At 47.0% G+C, this 20,898-nt stretch overlaps 1 protein-coding gene across 3 annotated transcripts in view; it reads right to left on the bottom strand.

Annotated features, from left to right (window-relative positions):
• Positions 1-17,792, bottom strand: part of LOC105691688 (IQ motif and SEC7 domain-containing protein 1) — a 41,052-nt gene extending 23,260 nt beyond the window's left edge. The window contains exon 1 of one of the 3 annotated variants that reach the window (XM_012410357.4): positions 17,086-17,792. In XM_012410357.4, the coding sequence (XP_012265780.2) occupies positions 17,086-17,312 (227 nt within the window). In that variant the 5' untranslated portion in view covers positions 17,313-17,792. Of the gene's footprint in view, positions 1-4,412; positions 4,599-9,681; positions 9,932-17,085 lie in introns of those variants that run through there. The other 2 variants (XM_012410428.4, XM_048655975.1) reach the window with 2 other exon arrangements.
• Positions 17,793-20,898: the final 3,106 nt, after the last annotated feature.

Here is a 20,898-nt window from a genome sequence, read left to right as displayed (position 1 = left end):
TTAATCCAACTTTCTATCCCGCTGTACTCGCTGTGCGCGGACGAAGTGCATGTATAAAAATTGAAAGAAAGAACGGGCAATTTTTCACACGGCGAAGAATAGAGTTAAAATTGGAGTCGCGTTTGAATATTTTACCATATCTTTGAAAATTACGACCGTAGTGCGAGGGAAAAAAAAGATGAAAAGAACTTCTCGACGGACGACTGGAACGCCGCGAGACTCGGAACACCAAAATTCACCGACTCGGTGACTCAGTGACTCACTGACTTACTGACTGATCGCTGAGTAGACGCGGAGAGCGGTAGGACTGAAAATTTTACGAACAACTTTTCGAGTAACATTTTATAAATTGACTCGCCGCCGCCGCCGCCGCTGCTGCCGCGAAGCATTCGAGAAGTTAGCCCGTTAAGCACCTTCGAGCGAGTCCGTGAGTGGTGGTAGCGGTTGGAAGTTGCGGCGGCGTGGCGCGAGTAACGACATTTAATGACCTTCTTGCGTAACGAGTTTATCTATCCTCTCGCGGTGCAGCCTCGTGCCAGGCGATTTTAGATAGAACCCGATTGAACGGGACCGGAATATGCGCTCACAGTTTACCGCCTCTGTGCGTTGCGACCATTGCGGAAAGAAGCATGCGCGAGTAGGAGATGTAACATTTGGTCCGAAGACGTGAACGGGAGAGGGAAAGGAGAATTCAAAAATCATCCGACGCGAGTCCAGCTTCTGACACGGAATAACGACGACGAAGATGATTGGGCGGATCGAATGGAGAACGAACTCCGAGGAGCGATTCATCGTGGAAACTGTATTGAATTACCAGTAACAACGACCACGTGAACAGTTAAGAACGCGTCCGAACTGTTCGTTCATCGTTGACCTCTGCCACGGAATTGCAAATAGATAGGATTGGAACCGTTACGCGCGAAGTTGAGCGGTGCGCAGGTGAGCGCACCGGCGACGATAAAAACTTAAATTCACCGCGATAGTACGGCCGAGCGTCCTTGGCAGCGCCGTTGAATGCGGCGTACGGGTAAAAATCATCGAAATAAATAACGAGATTCCGTTTGTTCCGACTGATTTATCGGCGCGAAAGAGACAAATTTGCGGTACGCGTAATCGATGGAAATTTATTTACCTTAGATCGACCCAACCAGATATTCTGGCGTATACGTAGGTACACCGAGTAACTGTAAACGACTGTTACAACGTAAGATTTAATCAAAGAAGAATTTATTCAATTCTTTTTGTATTTCGGTAAGATTTGGATTTCGAATAACAGTAAACGGCACAAGATAGTAGGAGGATTACTTCATAGCTTTACAGTTACTGGATAATAATCAACGGGTGAATCGGTGCCAAATTTTTAGGAACAACCGACAAGATAAGTAATTTCTTCACTTCCCCCTTCCTACCTCGATATTAATTGCAGCTAATTTCACATCACGATGTTAGCGTGTTCACCGGCTGATCGTTGAATCGAAAGCTGGAACCTACAGCGGTAACATCACGACCGGAGCGGCGAAATTTTTGATCGAATTGTTCATCTCCTTCTCTTTATTTCATGACGTCGGCCACGGTCGGTGGCATATTCATGAGTCGACTGGACGTAACTTGGTAAAACGCGACGTAACGTAACGTAACGTAACGTAACGTAACGTAACGTAACGCAACGGCACAGTACCGCAGGCTTCGAGCTGTTCGTTACCTAACTGAAAAGTTAATTCGAACGAATGTTGTTTCGCTTTGAATTTTTACTACCGCAGACCGAGTGACTTCATAAATGAGCAATTCTTTTCTCCTCGCAATTTTTTGATGTGCTTCTACTTTGCCCTGATGTGATTCTACTTTGCCCTGATGTGCCTTTATTCTGTGCTGATGTGCCTCCACTTCTTCCTGATGCGCATCTATTCCCTGCTGCGTTTCTACCTTGCCTTGATGTGATTCTACTTTGCCCTGATGTGATTCTACTTTGCCCTGATGTGCCTTTATTTTGTGCTGATGTGGCTCTACTTTGTCCTGATGCGCTTCTATTTCCTGCTGTGCTTCTACCTTGCCTTGATGTGATTCTACTTTGCCCTGATGTGATTCTACTTTGCCCTGATGTGCCTTTATTTTGTGCTATGTGGCTCTACTTCGTCCTGATGCGCATCTATTGCCTGCTGTGCCTCTCTTTTCCCCTGATGTGATTCTACTTTGCCCTGATGTGCCTTTATTTTGCCCTGATGTGCGTCTACTTTGCCCTGATGTGCCTCTTCTTCGTCCTGATGTGCCTCTATTTTTTGTGTGCTTCTACCTTGCCCTGATGTGATTCTACTTTGTCTTGATGTGCTTCTATTTTCTGCTATGCTTCTACTTTGCCCTGATGTGCCTCTTCTTCGTCCTGATGCGCTTCTATTTTCTCCTGATGTGCCTCTATTAAGCCCTGATGTGATTCTACTTTGCCCTGATATGCCTCTTCTTCGTCCTGATGTGCTTCTATTTTGCCCTGATGTGCGTCTACTTCAACCTGATGTGCCTTTACTTGTTAGTCCTGATGCGCTTCTGTTTTCTGCGTGCTTCTACCTTTGCCCTGATGTGCTTTTATTTTCTGCTATGCTTCTACTTTGCCCTGATGCGATTCTACTTTGTCCTGATGTGCTTCTATTTCCTGCCGTGCTTCTACCTTGCCCTGATGTGCTTCTATTTCGTCGGAAGTTTAACGAGACGCCGGAGACTGTTCCGGACGATTTCAAAGTACTAGAACAAAAGAAGGAGAGAAGAATTTGAACGACTAGTTTTTCTAGAGAACACAATGGAAAGCACAATCGTGTTTGCCGTGTCGAAGAGAAACTTTTTGCCGATAATGGTATAGCAGTTTCGCGTGCGTGGATATAGTTAAATTCAATAATGCACTTAAACGTATAACATACGTTGTACTGCACCGTTGTTTCGACGGGTAGCGTTTATACACATATGCAGATTGTGACACGTAGATACGATTCCTCGATTCGACAGTTGAACATGTGGGACAAACGCTTGTCACGTGCGGGTGGGGAAAGCGACGTTACGATTTTTTAAATAAAACGTATTCAACAGTTACTCCGACCGCCATGTTGACCAAGTGATACAGATGCATTTTAATAACCAGAAAAAAGTCGACGGAAGACAAAAAAAAAAAAACAAAAAAAACGAAAGATGTTTCATCGAGTCGTAATTCGAGCATCTTACGATCCTCTAGCGATGCGAAAAATCTACGTCGCATGCACTCGACTCGTGTCGAAGCGTTTCCCTCTGTTGTGGAAACATAAAATGCAATAACGAAAATACAGCGATAACGAGACAGATAACAGACCGCGCGATCTACTGCACAACTACAAAAATAATGCTGCCTATAAAAAAAAAAAAAAAAACAGTTAAAAATCCAACCGACGAGAACGGAAAATAAAACGTAGGGGAATCGAAACATCACGATCGCGTATGCAACACGAATCCGCTCTACGAATGCGCTCGCTTCACGCAGTACTGAATTTTCGTTGTCGAGTATCACGTGTAAAAAAAAAAGAAGAAAAAAAAAAAACAAAACAAAATGAGGGGGAATTTTTAATTACGTGAACCAGATGCGTTCGCCTAATCGCAGTATTTCTCACGGCGAGGTTAGTTTACTTGAAAAAACTGAGGTGAAACTTTTATTACCGGAATAATTTCGAGCCGGGGTAAATACGTAAGAAGGAAAGGAGAGAAAAAAAACCAGTGGGAAAGTGAATTAATTATCGCTGCAGGGCACGGTTATGATTTGTTTGTCGCTTCTTCTTTTCTTTTTTTTTTTTTTTTTGCTGGCATCTTCTGCCCCTTAGGTTCGGCAACACGAGTAACGTTAACGAAACTCGGGCTTTTGCGGAGGCACAGTCTGAAAAGTGAAGGTGACCGGGTCTCTCGAAACGATATTATCCGTACGTAGATCGCGTGAATTCGGAATATAACAACAATCGATTCGAGGGAAAAATGGTCCTCATTTTTTTTCAGCGATTCGCGTTAATCGGACGGCATTTGATCTTCTAACGTTGAATCGGCGTACCGCTGGAATAATATTAGCAAACAAAAGGATTCAGCGAATTCCGTAGCGCGTTAAACCAGTTAAACCAGTTCGGAGTTATTCTGCATATTACCGCGCTATAGCTGCGAGCACGCTTAACGGCTAAAAATATCTCCGCGAACTCCGAAGAAGAAGAAGAAGAAGAATAAAAAGACGATGTGGACGCTTCTATCAACAATACCAAGGGGAACCCCGAGGTCGAGGGGAGACTCACCTGAAACAGAAAATGAAAAATCCACGTTAATTTCTTGAATTTTTTCCTAAAGTTTTGGGCACATCAAATGTCAAAAGAGTACGGTAAACTTGAGGCGAAATTCGAGGAAAATCACGGGAATCGTTGTACCTGTAATATTCGCGACGACAGCAAATCACGGCGAAGCACATTTTCACAGTTTCGATAGCACAGAAATTACACTTCCGATCGTCGTACATCGTTGACGATCGCTTGTGATTTTTTATAATTGGAGAAAGTAAAAAAAAGAACAACAAACGAGCGGCCGAGCCGCCGCTACGCGTACAACGATATTGGTCATATTTAGCGCAAGATAGGAGAACAAGCAATACAAATTAGTCGAGGTTAATCTTATCGCGGTGCTCCTATGCCGCTGGTACGATAAGTCTTTGCGATCGTTGAAAAGACGGAACTGCGATAAAATAATCATTCGGTTATTGCCAGAGCTCGAGGATCTAAGGTGAGCGAGTTCGTTACCCATTGGACCTCCCGATTGGAGGAAAGTGAAAGACCAATCAAAACTCGCCTACGAAAATTTACATATCCCGCCGAGATCACTTCTCGCGGTACAACGAAACTGGTGCGATTTTTCGTACTCTCGCGAACGGATTAACGAGCCTCTAATTAATAAAGTCGGAAAATTATAGCGAATGAATATCCCCGACGATTCAACGACGCTTAGGGCGTCTTCTATTTACAGACTCCGAAACGGCTCGATGATTTTAATTGGAGCGTTTTCGGGAGCCGATCGTCGTCGTCGGGCGATAATTATTAGGCGGGTAGCCGTGCCTCGTTAACGGGATGATCGAAATTAATAGAAATCGAATTTTCGCTGACGCGCAGTACGTAACGTAACGAGTTTTAGGGGACGCGGACGTTCGGAAGGGTGGGGGGGTGGTGGTGAAGCAAGTCGACGTTGAAAATCACGTGCCCCGCAACGACGAATGTCACTTTTTATTAAAGCGATCGTCGTTATTCGTTTTAACAACGAACGACGATCGCCCGATTCGTCATCCGTTCGTCCGAAGCAGATAACGAGTGACAACCGTCTGGCAGTACCAGTCGAATTTGCGGTTTACAACGCCCCTGTCTCAACAAATCGCATGATAATAACCGTTCGTCCGTAACTTTATATACTCCCTATCTCACGTTACGTTTGTTTTTACCGAATATCGAGTAAACATGTTTGCCGTGGCTCGACAGACCTTTGGAAAAAAAGAAAAAACGAAATCGTACGAATTTTCTGCGATTTTGTTTTCCTCACTTCCACCACCACCCCTCCTGCCCTTCGAATCGATTTCGAGGATGTCAACGGGCCAGGAAATTTGACACGGGAGATAACTTGAGGTTTGAAATGATGAGGAGTTTAATCGTTTGGTAGAGAATGAAAGGTTGAGATAGTTGAAAACTTTTCCGATATAATATCTGCGCTTTTAGTTTATTAATAATTTGCTCGGATGAGTGCGATTTTCATTGATCTTCACAGGTGAGATAGATAGATGTCTCTTTATCAATTGACACTGACATATTTCACACATCGAGCACAACGATAAGGAATGTTCTTTCATAAATTATCTCCAGGGCTGACGCAGTTGAAAAATCATCGCCCGCAAAACGTTGCCCTTGTTTTACAATTTCTGGAAAAAAAATCATGAAAAGAATTGATCTGATCTGGTTGGTAGCTCAAAACATTTCCTTCAAATTTCGTATTTTTTTATCGCGGTGCGATTTTGTTTCGCCGAGTGATTCGAAAATTTCGCATGCGCGGTAGAGGCGCGCGGCGATCTACCGCGCATGCGGTCCGGTGCGGAACAATTCTGCGCTCATTTATCGCAAGTTCGGTCGGTAAAACAGGCAGCGAACTCCCGCATTCCCGCCGGGCTAGGTAACCCGCGTTGCATTTTTGTCGTTGATTAATTTACACTTATCCGATGACTTTGGCGTGTGGCGTTGTTCGAGGATTTCGAAAGCCCCGAGCGTCCGGCGAAGCGGTAGCTGATCTTAACGTAAAAATTCTACGTTAAACGCGAATCGGATCATTTTTCGAACGGCTTCTCGATGCGCCCACTCGCTACCGGTTGCGAAGCGAGGCTTATCGCGTGCGCTCCCCGCAGCTGCAGGCTGACTCCTGAGCGTCGCGATCGGCGTCCCCATGAGCGTAACCACTGAATAAAAATTAGTTTCGCTCGGCCATCGGAAATGGGGAGATCAAAATTTCTGTCTCATCGACGTCGGAACGAACCCGGAGATCACGGGAGCTCGTATTCCAGCGGGACGGGATTCGGCGTCGATGGATGAAATTGCTCGTCGTTTTCCACCACCCTCCCGTCCCGAGAAGATTGACTATTTCGGTGGTCCGCCTCTGGCTACGCTACTGCCGAGAGGTCCGACCACGGTGGCGGAACTTACGCCGAGTTTACTCCACGCTTCGTGAATTTCCCATTCTCTTTCCACGTTTCCCCGTCCCCGTCCTACGGCAGGCAGCCCCATAAGCGGGGAACTGGAATACCCCGGGGGAGAATTTCGACCCCCCAGCGATCAATATTACACCATGGGACGTGGAACATGTCGCACAATACAGTCTGGAAAGTCGCACACGCTATGGTGTTTTTCTCGCGAAACGAGAGACGTCGCGTTTCGCCGCCGTCTTTTTTTTTTTCTTTCTTTCTTTCTTTCTTTCTTTCTTTTCTTACTCACCTCACAGCCCGCGCCTAAAAATACTCTCATTCGTTAATTCGGAACGAAGATAATTTGTTTGTTTCTGGGAGTGAGGCGATTATCGATTCGGGCTTGAAGAAGAAGAAGAAAAAAATATTGTCCGAGGCAGACTGGAAAAGCCCGTGAAATTCCGGGCTCGAGAGGTTCGGAGGGCTGATTTTTCACCGAGTCCCGAATTCCGTCAAAGGATATTACCTCGTCGCATCGTCAATAATTACCTCGAGTTTCTCGAGCAGCTCGTGTTCAAAGGGACTGACGCGTGTACGCGAGAGCGTCGAGTTTTCGACCAAAAAGCGAACGATGATCCCTCGAGAGAGGCGACCGTGGAACACCGCACAAGTGTCACCATCGGCACCATTGCGTGTGGTAAAATTTTCTCTCGGCTTCACCACGGGTCCACCGATCCTCCGAGTCCCCCTTACATGTGTGTTAACGAATGCCCCGTAACATTTTTGACGTGACTTTTTCCATCCGTCTCTCTCTCTCTCTCTCTCGTTTCTTCTACTTCCCCCGTTCTCGCTCCGTATGAGTCACTCGCTCGTGTGTACAGTGTGTAATTGAGATCACGTGGTGCATGAAAAACGGTGTGTGTGCGTACTGGGTGCGTTCGTGAATCAGACCGATTAAAGGGTAGTTTTTTTTATTATTTCTTTTTTTTTTTTTTTTTCTCCTTCTACTCTACCCGAATCGATATCAAACTGACGTATTTCCCCGCCACGACAGCTGGACGGAAGCGGAAAATTTTTCTGACCATCCTTGCGAGAATAGGATCACGAATTTTTCGATTGGAATAGAGAAAAAAAACGAAAAAAAAAAAAATGCATAGAAGCGACGGGAAGATCTCACGCATTTTTTGAAACAACGGGAGTCTCTCCGCTCAGTTACCTTTGTCGTCGAAGCTTTTTCTGTAGCGAAGTTCAAAAACAGAGTCAGAGTCAGAGTCTCGACACGGTGCGACGTGTTGTCAATCATCCAAAGTGCTCGGATGAGCGCCTACCGTTCAAAGTCACCGATTTACAATTGCAGTTTTTCGCGTTCTCTTTTTGTTGTTGTTTTGCTGTTTGTTTCTCTTTTTGTTGTTGTTTTGCTGTTTGTTTCTGTTTTTTTTTTCATTTCATTCATCAGCCGCGTCTGCTCCGAACATGTTCGCGATATTCGTGCGGACGACGATTGTTAACGTACGTCGACCCGAATGTCGTTCGCCAAATAACAAGCAGACCCCACGTCTGCATCGGTTGCGTTATAAATCCTGCCGCACGCAGCATCGTCGTCGAGTGTATACGTATATCGCGTGCATGTTGCACGGGCACATGGCGGCGCAGCCGTTGTTGCCCCCCTCCCCCTCGTCACCGCCGGTGCACGAGCGGGGCGTTGGTTTTAGGGTGCAATAAAATTTATTATCCTTCACCCTCCCGAAACCGTCGGCTCAGGAGGAATCGATAGAAATTTTCGCGGGGGTGCAACGACGTAGGTGGCAAAAGGAGCGCAGGGGAAAACGAGGACGAAGCGATACGAACGTTCGTTTGTTTCCGCGAATTTGTAAGCAACGCCAATTACGGACGGTGTAAAAATAACTTTGCGCTGAGTAGATTTGTATCGATTTGTAGAAATTAAGCGTTCTTTTTTTTTTCCCTTTCTTTTGTCTCTCTTCATCAACTCGAACGTGGAACTGACGATCTTCAATATTTCGTGGCAAGCGGTTTTGCCCACGCTCGAATTGTTTGTAGGTTATGGCCTGCCCACGCCGCTGAACCGCCATCTTTTATATTTATGTAATACCCACGCGCGCAACCGTTACTTCGAGATGTTTAGAAAACCCGGATTGAAACTCGATGAGAAATGCACACGTCGTTTTACGTTCACCTTCCCAGAAAACATTCCCATCGAAATATCTCGCAACCGTTGCAATTTCGAGAAATTTCATGCGCTCGAAAACTTGAGGTGGGTGGGTAAGTACAAATTTCGAGAAAATTAACCTTCGAACAACTTTCTCACCGCACAAAGAAGATTCTCTTTTTCCTTCGATTTCGTTCATTGGCAATCTCGGTGGTCCTTAAAAAAAAAAAAAAAAGAAAAGACATCCTTGAGAAAGAAAGAGCGACGAGGAGGTTAATAAGGGATTATAATTCGCTCGTCGAAAATCTTGAATATCGATTGTCCGTGGCAAGGAATTATTTGACGGTATTTCGATGACATTAAAGCAACGTCACGGAAGCTCGCCGCGCTGATAATTCAAGCTCGCTTCTTCCATTATACGTACAGTTTCTATCCGGTTGATAAGATTGACCGTTATAAAAAAGGAGCTCTGAACCTATCCGCTTGAGAGCCTTGATCCACTGACCGAGCCGAGTGGCGTAATGTATGCGGAATCATAATAATTCGAGTGCGTTGAGTGATTTGCGGTAAAATGTAAAAAAAAAAAAAAAATGGTAAACTTTGATAATAAATTGTTTCCACAAAAAAAAAAAAAAAAAATAAGGAAAAGAACAAAAGTAATCCCAGATCGTACTTTTATAATTGATTCGTCTTACGTCTGTATAATTTCAATCAGAGAGAAAGAAATAAAAACGATTAGCATTAGTCAAAATTCCATCTGAATGGAAATGAGTTTTTTCCCCATCTTCTCTCGTCGCATACGTCATTTAAAAGTCAAATAACGAACCTCACGTCTCTCCGTTGTGCGGGATGCATGAGAATTGCGATTCACTTGATCTGGAAAAAAAAAACTGAGCGGATCGCAGCACTTCACATCGTACGAACACTGATCTTCGCTACTTTGCGTGGAAACGGTTTAAAAATAGTTTTTTCATTTTTATACAATCAAATTTTTTCCCCAAAGATTCGGGACCGTTCAACGATACGTCAAAAAATCACCCATCTGCGTCACGTTTCTAATTGCATATCGATTCTCTGACGCGGGCGGTGACGTATCGGGATAATAAGAACGAGAAAAAAAAAAAAAGAAGAAAAAGTAAAAAAAGCAGCTAATATTTTTCTTCGGATACACGTGACACGTTATATCGCCGCACGCTAAATACGACGCGAGTGAAAGAGACGCTGCGACGACGAGACACCACCGTTCGCGACGAACCGTTTTTCACGGTTTTTTGATCCCTCACTTTTCTTCCTCACTTTTTCATCCCATTACCAATTTTTCTTCGTTATTTTTTCGTTCCTTTCATTCTTTTCTTTTCGTTTCTTTTCTTTGTTGTTTTTTTTTTTTTTTTTCGCGCGGTCAATGAAAGGCCCGACGAAGAATCGTTAGACGGAACTACTACTGGGCGCTTTCGGAGGCGGAACGTCGGCGTCCCGACGCCCGGCGTCATCGCCACAATCGGCGTCTGCGCGCCTCGCGCTTTCTAGTTCTTCGCATTATTCTATCCGGCTACTCCACATCCTTATCAAACGTCCGCATCCACTGGCCATTCAGACCGCCCGATATCACGTGGCGGCGACGCTCGAGTAAAATTGAGAGGAAAAAGGGTGGCCGCTCTACTTCGCATTTCGGCGAATTGACAAAATTTCTCTCTCTCTCCCCCCATCCCCCACCCCTCAACCGCGTCGCGCACTCGTTTCGATCACTGGACCGTGGAGTCTTTTTGGTTTTTTTCTTCTTCTCTTTTTTCTTTTCTTTCGTCGTCTTTGTCGGCGGCGTTCAAAGGTCGGCCGGCTCTTTGTATTGTTTAATTTCGTTACGTTCGTTTGCATTATTATTAAGTCGTGGGATTCTTTTTTTCTCATTTTTTCCTCTCTCTCTCTCTCTCTCTCTCTTTCTTTATTCTTCGTTACACTCGGACGATTTAGGAACACGGTTTTATTTGCCGAAGCAAACGACGCGCTTTCATAAAGTAACAGGTATACCGATACAAAGTAACATTATTCCTATTGTTGAATTTCTACGTGTACATGACAACAATAACAACAACAACTTTTATACCGTGTGAATCGAAGGTGAATGGCGAACGCATGGTAAAGTGACGGAAGAGTCGTCGAAGCCGCCCGAAGACCGGCTGGCTGACTCTTAGGGGTTCTGCGGAAGCGAGCGGCGAATGTTTTCAATTAATTATTCGCAATTCGTACGGTTCTCGCAAACTCTATTCGGATAAAGGGCGAACGGAGTTTTGCCTACCGTGGAATTCCCCACACAGGTAGACGGACGGACGGAACGGCTGGCTCTCGGTAATTTAATATCATTCCTACCCCGCCACTTTACACGCGAACGCGAGTCGAGTTCCAATTAAGGGGATTACAACGTTAGGAGTTCTGAACAAAAATTTCAGTTAAACAGAGAGAGAGACGGGGAAAAAACAACGCAACGGAGAACGACAATCGACACGCTCCCGCGACAAGGACGAAGAAACAATCGACAAATTCGATCTTACGAAATGAATGGGAGTCGTCCCCGACACGTCGCGGAGGGTAAGCCAATACGTCAAAAATAGACGCGAGAGAGAGAGAGAAAGAGAGAGAGCCACCGATTTAAAAAGTCGGTCTCTTTGTTGGCGCGTGGAAAAATAAATCTCACCAACCCCGTCGACTACGTTGCTCATATTTTTCGGTCCACTTTTCGACGCGCGAACGTTTTCCAAAGTCTCGGGAGGCTCGTGGGCCACCCTGAGGAAAAAGGTCGCACGGCTACATTTTTTTTTTTTTTTTGTTCTCTTTTCCAGTCCTACGTACCGGGTGGCGCGGGAGTCGGATCGTCCCGCGGCGATATATCGTCGCGGAATCGTCCGATCGCGGAAAAACCGAAGTTCGCCGAACTACGACGAAGAGGGGGGGGCGGGGGGAGGGGGGAAAGAACAAAGAGCCAATCGGGAATCCGATGCAGCGCGCGCGCGCGCGGTGTCTTTGGAACGAATCATCGCTTCGCTACGCGGATTTGGGACACGCTTTAGGTACGTCAAGGATCGCTCCTCCTATTGGTCGCAAGTTACGGAGCCGATAGATCATCGAAACGCCGATACTACGGAGTGGCCTCCGGCGATTTACGAGATCCCCCGCTCCCACGGGGCGTGGGCGAGCCCACGCTTTGTCACCGATTGCTTGAATCCGGTCGGAATAACCCGAGGAGAAGAAAACTCCGAGTTTCCCATCACGGGCGAACTTCGAAAACGGACGTCGAAAACGGACGTCGAAAAAGGACGCGGCCGAAGGATCGAGGGAAAGGATTAATATCGGGATATCGGACCGAGGGATTTCGACCCGTCATCATTATTTTCGACCCGCGAATGGAAAGACGCGTTCCTGGAAACCGAACGTTTTCCCGTAAGCGTGTGGGTCGGCCCGCAACCTTGCGGAGGGGAAACGGTATCCCTTACCGAATACAAGTGTGCGGACGGGTGTCTACATAAAAAACGTTTAACCGCGAAGAAGTGGTATTACGGTTCGGTTAGGTACTTTCGGCGCACTACATTTCTCAGAAATCACAAACAACCGGGCCGCTACTATTATATATACACCCGTACGGTATTTCAACAAAAGCAAACAACCCCGAGGGAGAAAAGAGAAGAGAAAAAAAAGGAAAAACCAAAAAAAAAAAAAAGGAAAAAATAAAAGTGGCGAGGAGAAGCGTTCGGGAGTAGAGAACGAGTGAAATAAAAAGCGGGGAACGATCGCGCTCGCTCTGCGATGGTCCGACGGATCGACGGTATTTTTAGAATCGTGGTAAACCCGCGTTGATCTCGACTCTCCGTAGTGCAAGAGAATGTGCGGGGCGCGAGAATCCGAAACTACCGAAAGCACCTTCGGTAGTCAACGTCTTCCCCATCGTCTACTTTTTTTTTTCTTACGTCATCGGAAACGTCAAATATCGCTGTCCGAAGTGTAACGTGTGCTAACTTCGGACGGACGGCGGAGAAACTTCATCCGCGACATTGACCAGAAGATCGTTGCCGCCTGTGCTCGCGTCGGATCGTCCGATTTTTCGTTCAGACCACGACCGGCACAGCTGGGCGAATAATGAAATTATTATCTTTCTAATTGCTGTGACGCACCGGCGCGGAGATGAGCGACCCAAAGTCCGATTTCAATGTCATACGAGCGGTACGGATATGTCGTCGTCGTCGTCGTCGTCGTCCCCCCGCTTGATTTTTTCGTCGCAGAATCGAATCCAGATTCGGATGACTTGAACGTTGTTTTTTTTTTGTTTTTTTTTTGTTTTTTGTACGACCGACGGATATATCGTTAACGGACTAACGGATTGCAGAGGATATCCGAAAGGGTTCGAAAATTTCTCGAAGTCGTTACGCATCGTGCATAAAACGAACATCTACCGAGTGCATCGAGTAAACAGAAAACCGAAGGAGGTCAACCGAGGATGGAAATGCAGCCTTGGCTATAGCTATAAACGGCAGTAAACGGCAGCCCTGGTGTCGACGTATTTGTAGCGAACCGCTCGAAGTGTCCGAACGGAACACGGTTGGCGCAATATCGGCGATCTTGTCTCGGCTCGGGATCCTTTTTTTTTTTTTTCTCTCAAGATATCGTCATCCGCACGTGGGAACCGGTCGAACGAACCCATTGAAAGAAAAAGCGACAACCTCATTCCACGAAAATCAAAGCGTTTATTAAAACCGTCGCTATTCGCTTTGGGCGGCCCGGGTCAATTAGATTTTCCGGACGACGATACGACGCTGCTGATTTAGTTAAAAAAATTAATTGGCCTTGATTGGTCGAGTAATGTGGTCGTATGTAGAGCCGCGGTGCAGAGGAGGCGCGTGCCCGACGCCCCGCGCGTGCAGCGCGCCTACTTTTTTTTTTTTTTTTTCTTTCTCACCATCTCGCCTCGCACCCGGTCGATTCTCGCACACGGGCAGAAAATTTTTCATCCAATTAAACCGGGTTTCGCGGTAGCCTTTTTTCAAAAACGTGTCTTGCAGCGAGATCTCCCTTCCCCTCCCCCCTCTTCCCCGTACTTCTGACGCACGGCGAATATAACAAGCGGCTACACTCGGCGGACGAGAAAACACGTTGTATGGATCCTACGGTACGCGTAACCGAAAGCCGAAGAGCGTGATGAATTTTTGAAAACGAGGGTCGCACGCTTCCGAGAACTCCCGTCAGCATTTCTCTTTCCATACGTGTTTCACAGCTGTACGTACGTACACCGACCGTAATCATAAGTGGAGGATGTAAGCATCGCGCGATTTGATTTAGGCTGGCGCAAAATATCCCTAGTCGAATCTACAGCAGCGCCACAGCGGAGGTCGGGGGGATCCGGCGGCGCTCGACTTCCGTCGACCGGCCACGATCCGCCATGATCCACGGCGTGTTAACCTCACAAAACTGACGCAGCCATTCAACGATGATTCAACGATAAACGAGACGCGTTGGCAGTCCGAAGGAATTAGCGATCAGAAGTTAGCGTGCAATTATTATCCTTGATGCGTCTCGTTTATTGTCCTTTTTTTACAACACTCGTTTCGAATGCGTCAATGGCGAGTGTCTACTCTGCCATCGACGGAGATCATCCTATCCCATTTAATTCACCGTATCATTTCTCTGATCAAAAATAACAACATCGGTCGTGTCTTCTACGATATTATCGACAGATAGATTCTAATATTTTCGGTAAACGCGCCGTGGATCGTGACAGATCGTCGCCTTTCGATGCGATCCCCCCCACCTCTGCTGTGGCGCTGCTGTGAAATTCGACTAGGGATATTTTGCGCCAACCTAAATCAGATAGCGTCGTGGTGTTTACATATTTCACTTATGATCACGGTCGGTGTACGTACGTACAGACGACGCGAAGTACGCCAAAGGTCGGCGTTGCTTTTCCAACTGACCGTCGAACCTCGCTCAACTTCTCAACGGGAGTGCGAAAATTTTGCCGGACCCACTAGATGAGCCAGCGGTCGAGAAACCAGCGGCCTCTCGCTCGCGCTCTTTTCTCCCGTCCCTCGGAGAATGATGAATAATTGTTTTTTTTTTTTTTTTTTCTCCAATCGCCGAGCGTCACACGTCGCGGTTGACTTGACTCGAGTCACGCCGCCGTCCCTCGGTCAGCCACAATTAGGGATTAGGGCGGGTCACTGGAAGGCCTAACTGACCTAAGGTTCCGAGTATTCGAGGGCGTTTTTTTTTTCTTTCTTTCTTTCTCTTTTTTCTCTTTTTGTCGCATGATTAATTTGATGCGCCAACGGAATCACGTGCCCGCGGTGAAAGAGTTTCGCCCCGTTCCACCGCGACCTTGGATTTAAAGTGTTATTTTAATTAAACTCGCCCCATATTTGGTATTTGGACGGCCGTTGTCAGTTTCACCGGTCACGCGAAAATTTCGGTGCCTCGATCTCGGCACGAACCGCGTGAACGTGACCTTGACCAGCCTCGAGCAATTCTCGGTAAAAATGTGGTAGCTGAAAATCGCGAACAAACGCGCTAGAGCGACCGCGCCATCGATTGGACGACATCGACGAAAAGTTCTCGGAGTCCTTCGAATGTCAATGGCGAGAGGCGAGATGGATTTCCCTAGGAGTTGGAACAAGGTATCTCGTGAATTTTGGCACCGAGTCAGTCGCGTCGAGTGAAACTCTGACGGCGGTCCGCCAACTGATATCACTCGCTATTCCGAAACAGCCGAATTCCACATTTTTACACCTCGCTGCCCCTCGGTCGGCCTTGGGCCTCTTCGAACCGAACAATTCGTCCTCGTTCGAGTCCTTACGTTTTTTTTTTTTGTTTTTTCATTTTTTCGCGTTTCACACCGCAAGCCAGATACAACGATTCCCCGGTGACTTTGGGTTCTTCCTCACGTGTGCGCGGTCCACGGGGTTCACGACCCCGAGACACCCGTCAAGTATTTCGCGGCAACGTCTCTCCGGTGCTCAAGTGCCAGATTCTGACTATACTTTCGGCACCGGCAGATTTTTTTTCTCTCTCTCTCTATCTCTTTCTCTCACAACCCCCTCAGACCGCAGTGTGCACTTCGTTAATTCGTGTCGCAGAGATAATTTCCGAGAGACGAACGTCTGACACCGGTCACGATAGATAAGTGTTTCCGAGGGTCTGAATTAACAGACTTTGGCGCCGACGAAAGTATCGGCTTTCGATCGATTTGGAAATTTTTCTATCAAGTATCAACGGATTGAGATAAGAGAGTCAAATCCAGGCGGTTTCCGTATCTGGTTGGAAACTCGGCTATCCGCGGTCAGCGCTGATAAACAACAAGCGACTACTATTGCGGTCGGCGGATGATTCACGAATGGACAGGGTCTTCGAAAGTGGAAAAAAACACACTTCGGAAGCCTGAAAAAAGAGCGCGAATGGCGTTACCGTTTATCGAAATTTCGGGAATACCACCGGCTCCCGGTGTCGTTCCTTCGGGATTTGTTCGAGATTCCCACCTTCTCCCGTTCGGGGAAAACGACGCATTCTGCAGATTCGTTGGGAAGATCGTTCCTCAGTTTTCACGGATCGTTAATGAACTTGATATTGCGCAACCGGTTATACACGCCGCATCGTAATAAATTTCACCTACCGATCGACCGCGTGTAACGCCGTGTGTCTCGGTCATCTCTTGATCGTAAGTACGAAACGTACCACACGTAATCGTTTACGTCAACTCGTCGACGTAACGATCGGCGTATGTATATTATATATGTGTTTAAAAACGGTGAAATTTCGTTACGACACAAACGCGCTAATCATGATCAGGGAACACGAGATTTCAATGGAAAGTATCGATATCGTTTTCGCGGATTGAGTTATGCGTCACTCTCTCTCTCTCTCTCTCAACCTAAAACGGAGTAAACAAGGATGCGAGATAAAATACATCGCTTCCGTTCAAAGGTAGCGATATCGGTTATGCGTTGGCGTTCGGTGTTAAAAACCAGATATCGACGACGACTGTGCAATCAATCGCGCCAGATAATGATAATGTCACAGAGATTGCTCCGACGGCGATAACTACGTTCAACGGACTACCGAAAAACAGGAAGACGACACACCGTGCACGCGTGACCATTGGTCGCAACATGGTTCCGAGGATCCAAAAAAGTTCTCAAAGTTCTCGACGAATTTCGCCGAAAATCGAAGCCGGTGGTGAAAACGAACGAATCCTTACCTGTCGTCCTGCAGTCGTTTCAGATCGGCCATCTCGAGTTCGAATTTCAATTTTGACACTTCACACAACAAGGCGTCACGCTCGCCGATAACGTCGTTCAGCTCCCGCTGCAGCCTCTCAATTTCCGCGTACTGTCTCGCTATCAGTTGATTCTTCTCCTCGAGCACGTTATCGAGGTCCGGATCCGGAAATCCTCCTGGATCTCCTATGGTGGTGACGTCGCTCATTGTTTGTTTGTTTGTTTGTTATTCGCGCACGATGGGGTTTACACGCACCGATCCACTGTCGGGGTATTGCGAGCGACGAATTTCACGCTTCCCCGCACCGAGCCGCGACGACGGATCAGTGAAACAAAAAACACGGATATCACCACCGGAACACAGCGAGCGAAGGACACGGGATTCTCGAAACGGGCATAATAATCGGACCGCCACCCAAAAAATCCTGGGGATTTCCGAGCCACCCGTCCGCCGAATACCCCCCCGCAAAATGATAAACTCACGACGCAATAGGTACTCGACGATCGTTCGCCATCTTGTATTGCGCTATTCCGTTGGCTGGTTGTTAGTGCTGCGCTTACCTCGAAAACCAGTCTATCTGGACTTTCGACAGGAGGATCCCGAAACCCTACCAGAAACGCGCGGTAACGGGACAACGCGCAGACGCGTAAACTCGACGCACGACCTCCTACCCGCACTGGATGATCCGAAAGCTGATCCACTACGGACGGAATACCTTGTGGCCACCTCGACGCTCTCGACGCGTTGGTAAGGTAGAAAAACGCCTCGAAAATCGTCGGATACCTTCCTCAAAATTCGAAGGATCCTCCGCGTCGGTCTTTACCGCATCCTCATCTTCGTTTTCGTCGTGAACTCTCGACGACCCGCGTGGAAACGGTCGAATTTCACATCACCGATTACAAACGACGTTCTTCCGGTTTGAATTGAACACCGAAAATCGCATCCACCTGTGATTGGTTCCAAGAACGTTCCATATTTGAAATCGACATTTTCGTTGCTAACGAGTAGCCCAGACGGTCGCGTTCTTCCGATCGCGCCATCTAGGGGTGGCCCGGCGAGGTTTGACCTTGAACCGTCGCCCGACCGATGCACCCGGTCGGTAACGGTTGCGCCGAGCTGTCTTCCGTACCGCGCGAAGCGAACCGGTTCCGTTACTGTGCGCCATGAATGCAGTCGGTGCATTTATCGCCTATTGGGCATCGATGTCGCCACCGACGAGTCCCGTCATTGGAGTCGGCCACCGTGACCGATCGATCAACACGATAACCAATCACGATGTCACCGAGTGATTTGATTCGACGTTCGGTTAAAAAAAAAACAAAAAAAAAAAAAGAAGAAGATCGCTGAATAATCTCAAAACGAGCAGCTCGTCGGAAGCTTCGAATCCCCAGCTTCGGATCGTTCCGATTCTAAAAGAGCGCAAGTCCAATCGCCGATTGTGAAACAAACAAAACGAAAAAAAAAAAAAAAAAAAAATGAAGAAGATAGAAGATTTGAGCACGTGCTGTCCGAATTAAAAATAGCCGTTTATCAGCCCCGGCTAATCGCTGAATTCAACGCATGTAACTTGTACAGCTCGCACCATTTTATAATCCCGGTATAAACGATCGATGCATCCGAACGAATCCTTATCGCTAATTGTAAATCGCCCTCGTAATCCTCCTCGCCTAACTGACGCTCCGTAGACATTTGTTCTCCCCGTTCGACGTTGACCGTGAATTTTTATCCGAGCTGACCTCGGCCAAAGGCTTTGCCTTCCAAGCGGCGGACAAAACGTCCGCTGCGTTTTCGACGAACGATCGAGATCGATGGATCCGCTCTGTCGTCGCGATTCAGACCGACCGACAAACTAACGAACGTTTCGCCGAACGGTATCCCTATCAGCCGGACGAACGACGCACTGGGTCAGGATGGGTCAACGTACCTGACGACGCGACACGGAGTAGCGTGTAAGAAAAAAAAAAAAAAAGAACAAAAAAAAGAAAGAAAAAAAAAATCGCTCCCGTACGCTTAACGTGGTGTTCGGGAGCTGGTCGGGTTCACCGCGCTAATAAACTGATCGTGAATGAACGTGGGCTAAAAAAGCCAGCGTCAACTTCAACAGGCGCGCCGCCGTACGTCTTTGCATGCCCGTGTTACACGGGATCAACAGGTATATATTTTTCCTCCCCGGGCTACCGAGTCGCCGTCTCGGCAGACGCGAATTTTTTTTTTGTTTTTTTTCCTCGTTTCACCCCATCGCCTCCTTTCGCCCGTCGAGGGTGATTTCCTCGAGACGCGGCGAATACGCGACGGCGAAAACGAGTCGTCGCGATGCGGGACATCGGTAACGCGAAGGATGAATCCTTCGGGACTCGTGTATTTCTTTGTTCGCGATACGGCGTCGAACGTCGTTTCAAACGAGATCCGAGATCCTCCGATACCGAAATCCGAACGCGATTCGATTGTGTTTGGATTCGTCTAATGGCAGGCTGCCGGTGTCCGAGTGCAGCGCTTTTAGGACGAACAAACGGCAGATGGGCCGACCGGACAGATGGACATTGAAACTGATATCGGACGACTGTCCGTCCGACGGTGATACTCGACCTCCGGTACTCGTCCCGTTGGAAAATCGGCCGAACGATCCGGAGTGAAAAAAAAAACACCTCGACGAACTCTTCGACCTGCGCGTCGGTGTTGAGAGAGAAAAAAAAAAAAAAACCAGAAAAAATTTGAATCAAAAAATCGGAGTCGACCGATCGAAAGCAGATGCAACTTCGACGGAGGCGAGTAAACCGATCCGCAAAAACGACGGCCCCTCCGAAAAGTGCCAGGACTTTTTCCGTGATCTTTTTTCGGTTTTGATAAAAAAAAGTGCGGATGCTTTTTTCCCCGGATTCTTTTTCTGTTTCTCTCTCTCTCTCTGTCTCTCTCTCTCATTCCGTTCGGATGATCCGTACCGGTTTCGGGGCACGAGCTCGCATACCCCATGAAATACGTGTGGCGGATGGACACGCGGCGTACGAGCTACGCAAACGCCAAAGCCAAATCTCACGATCAATGCGATATTGTTACGACCTTCGCTGCGGCCTATACGGGGTCTACCCGAGGGTCTACAGGGACCAGGCAGGACTCCGGCGGAGAGCGGTCAGTTGGCTACGGAAGGACAGCTGGACAATGCCTCCCTTTCTCCCACCTCGCGCCCCCCCACCCCACCCCACCCCCCTCACCCCCCTCTTCTTTGTTAGCTTTTTCTGTATAAAATATATATATTTTTTTTTTTCTTCTCCTTTTTCTATTCTCTCTCTCTCTTCCCTTCTTCTTTCCTTTTTTGTTCCCTCCTCTCCTCGAGGGAGAAAGAATCGCTGAAATTAGGTATAGACGGAGCATAAAAGAAATGAAAAAGAAGGTGGACTAAAAAAAAAAGGAAAAAAAAAAGAGAAAAGAAAAAATTTCGTTTCACCGACGTTTTGCTGAAACAAAAAAAAAAAAACAATAAAATAAAACGAAAACGTCGCGTTTTTACCTTTACCTTCGAATATCGGCTTGCATCCCCGTATATTTTCACGTTGAACGTCGAATCCTGAGTGCATGGATTTTTTTTTTTTTATCTTTCTTTTTTTTTTAGGAACAAAAAATGTGAAAAACGCGTCGATCAATGTGTGAGGCATTTTCGAGCGCCGATCCGAATACAGGAGAATACCGAGAGGAGTGAAACGATGTTTTTCCCCGCGACTACGACGGGGTGGGCGAAAGGTTATTGAAAAATTTTTTCGTTTTTTTTTGTTCTTTTCATTTTTTTTTTTTTTTTTTT

Source organism: Athalia rosae, chromosome 5 (assembly GCF_917208135.1).
Source record: "Athalia rosae chromosome 5, iyAthRosa1.1, whole genome shotgun sequence".
NCBI lineage: Eukaryota > Metazoa > Arthropoda > Insecta > Hymenoptera > Athaliidae > Athalia > Athalia rosae.
The sequence above is the reverse complement of the archived record's forward strand: the minus strand, read 5'-3'. Positions and strand labels throughout refer to the sequence as shown.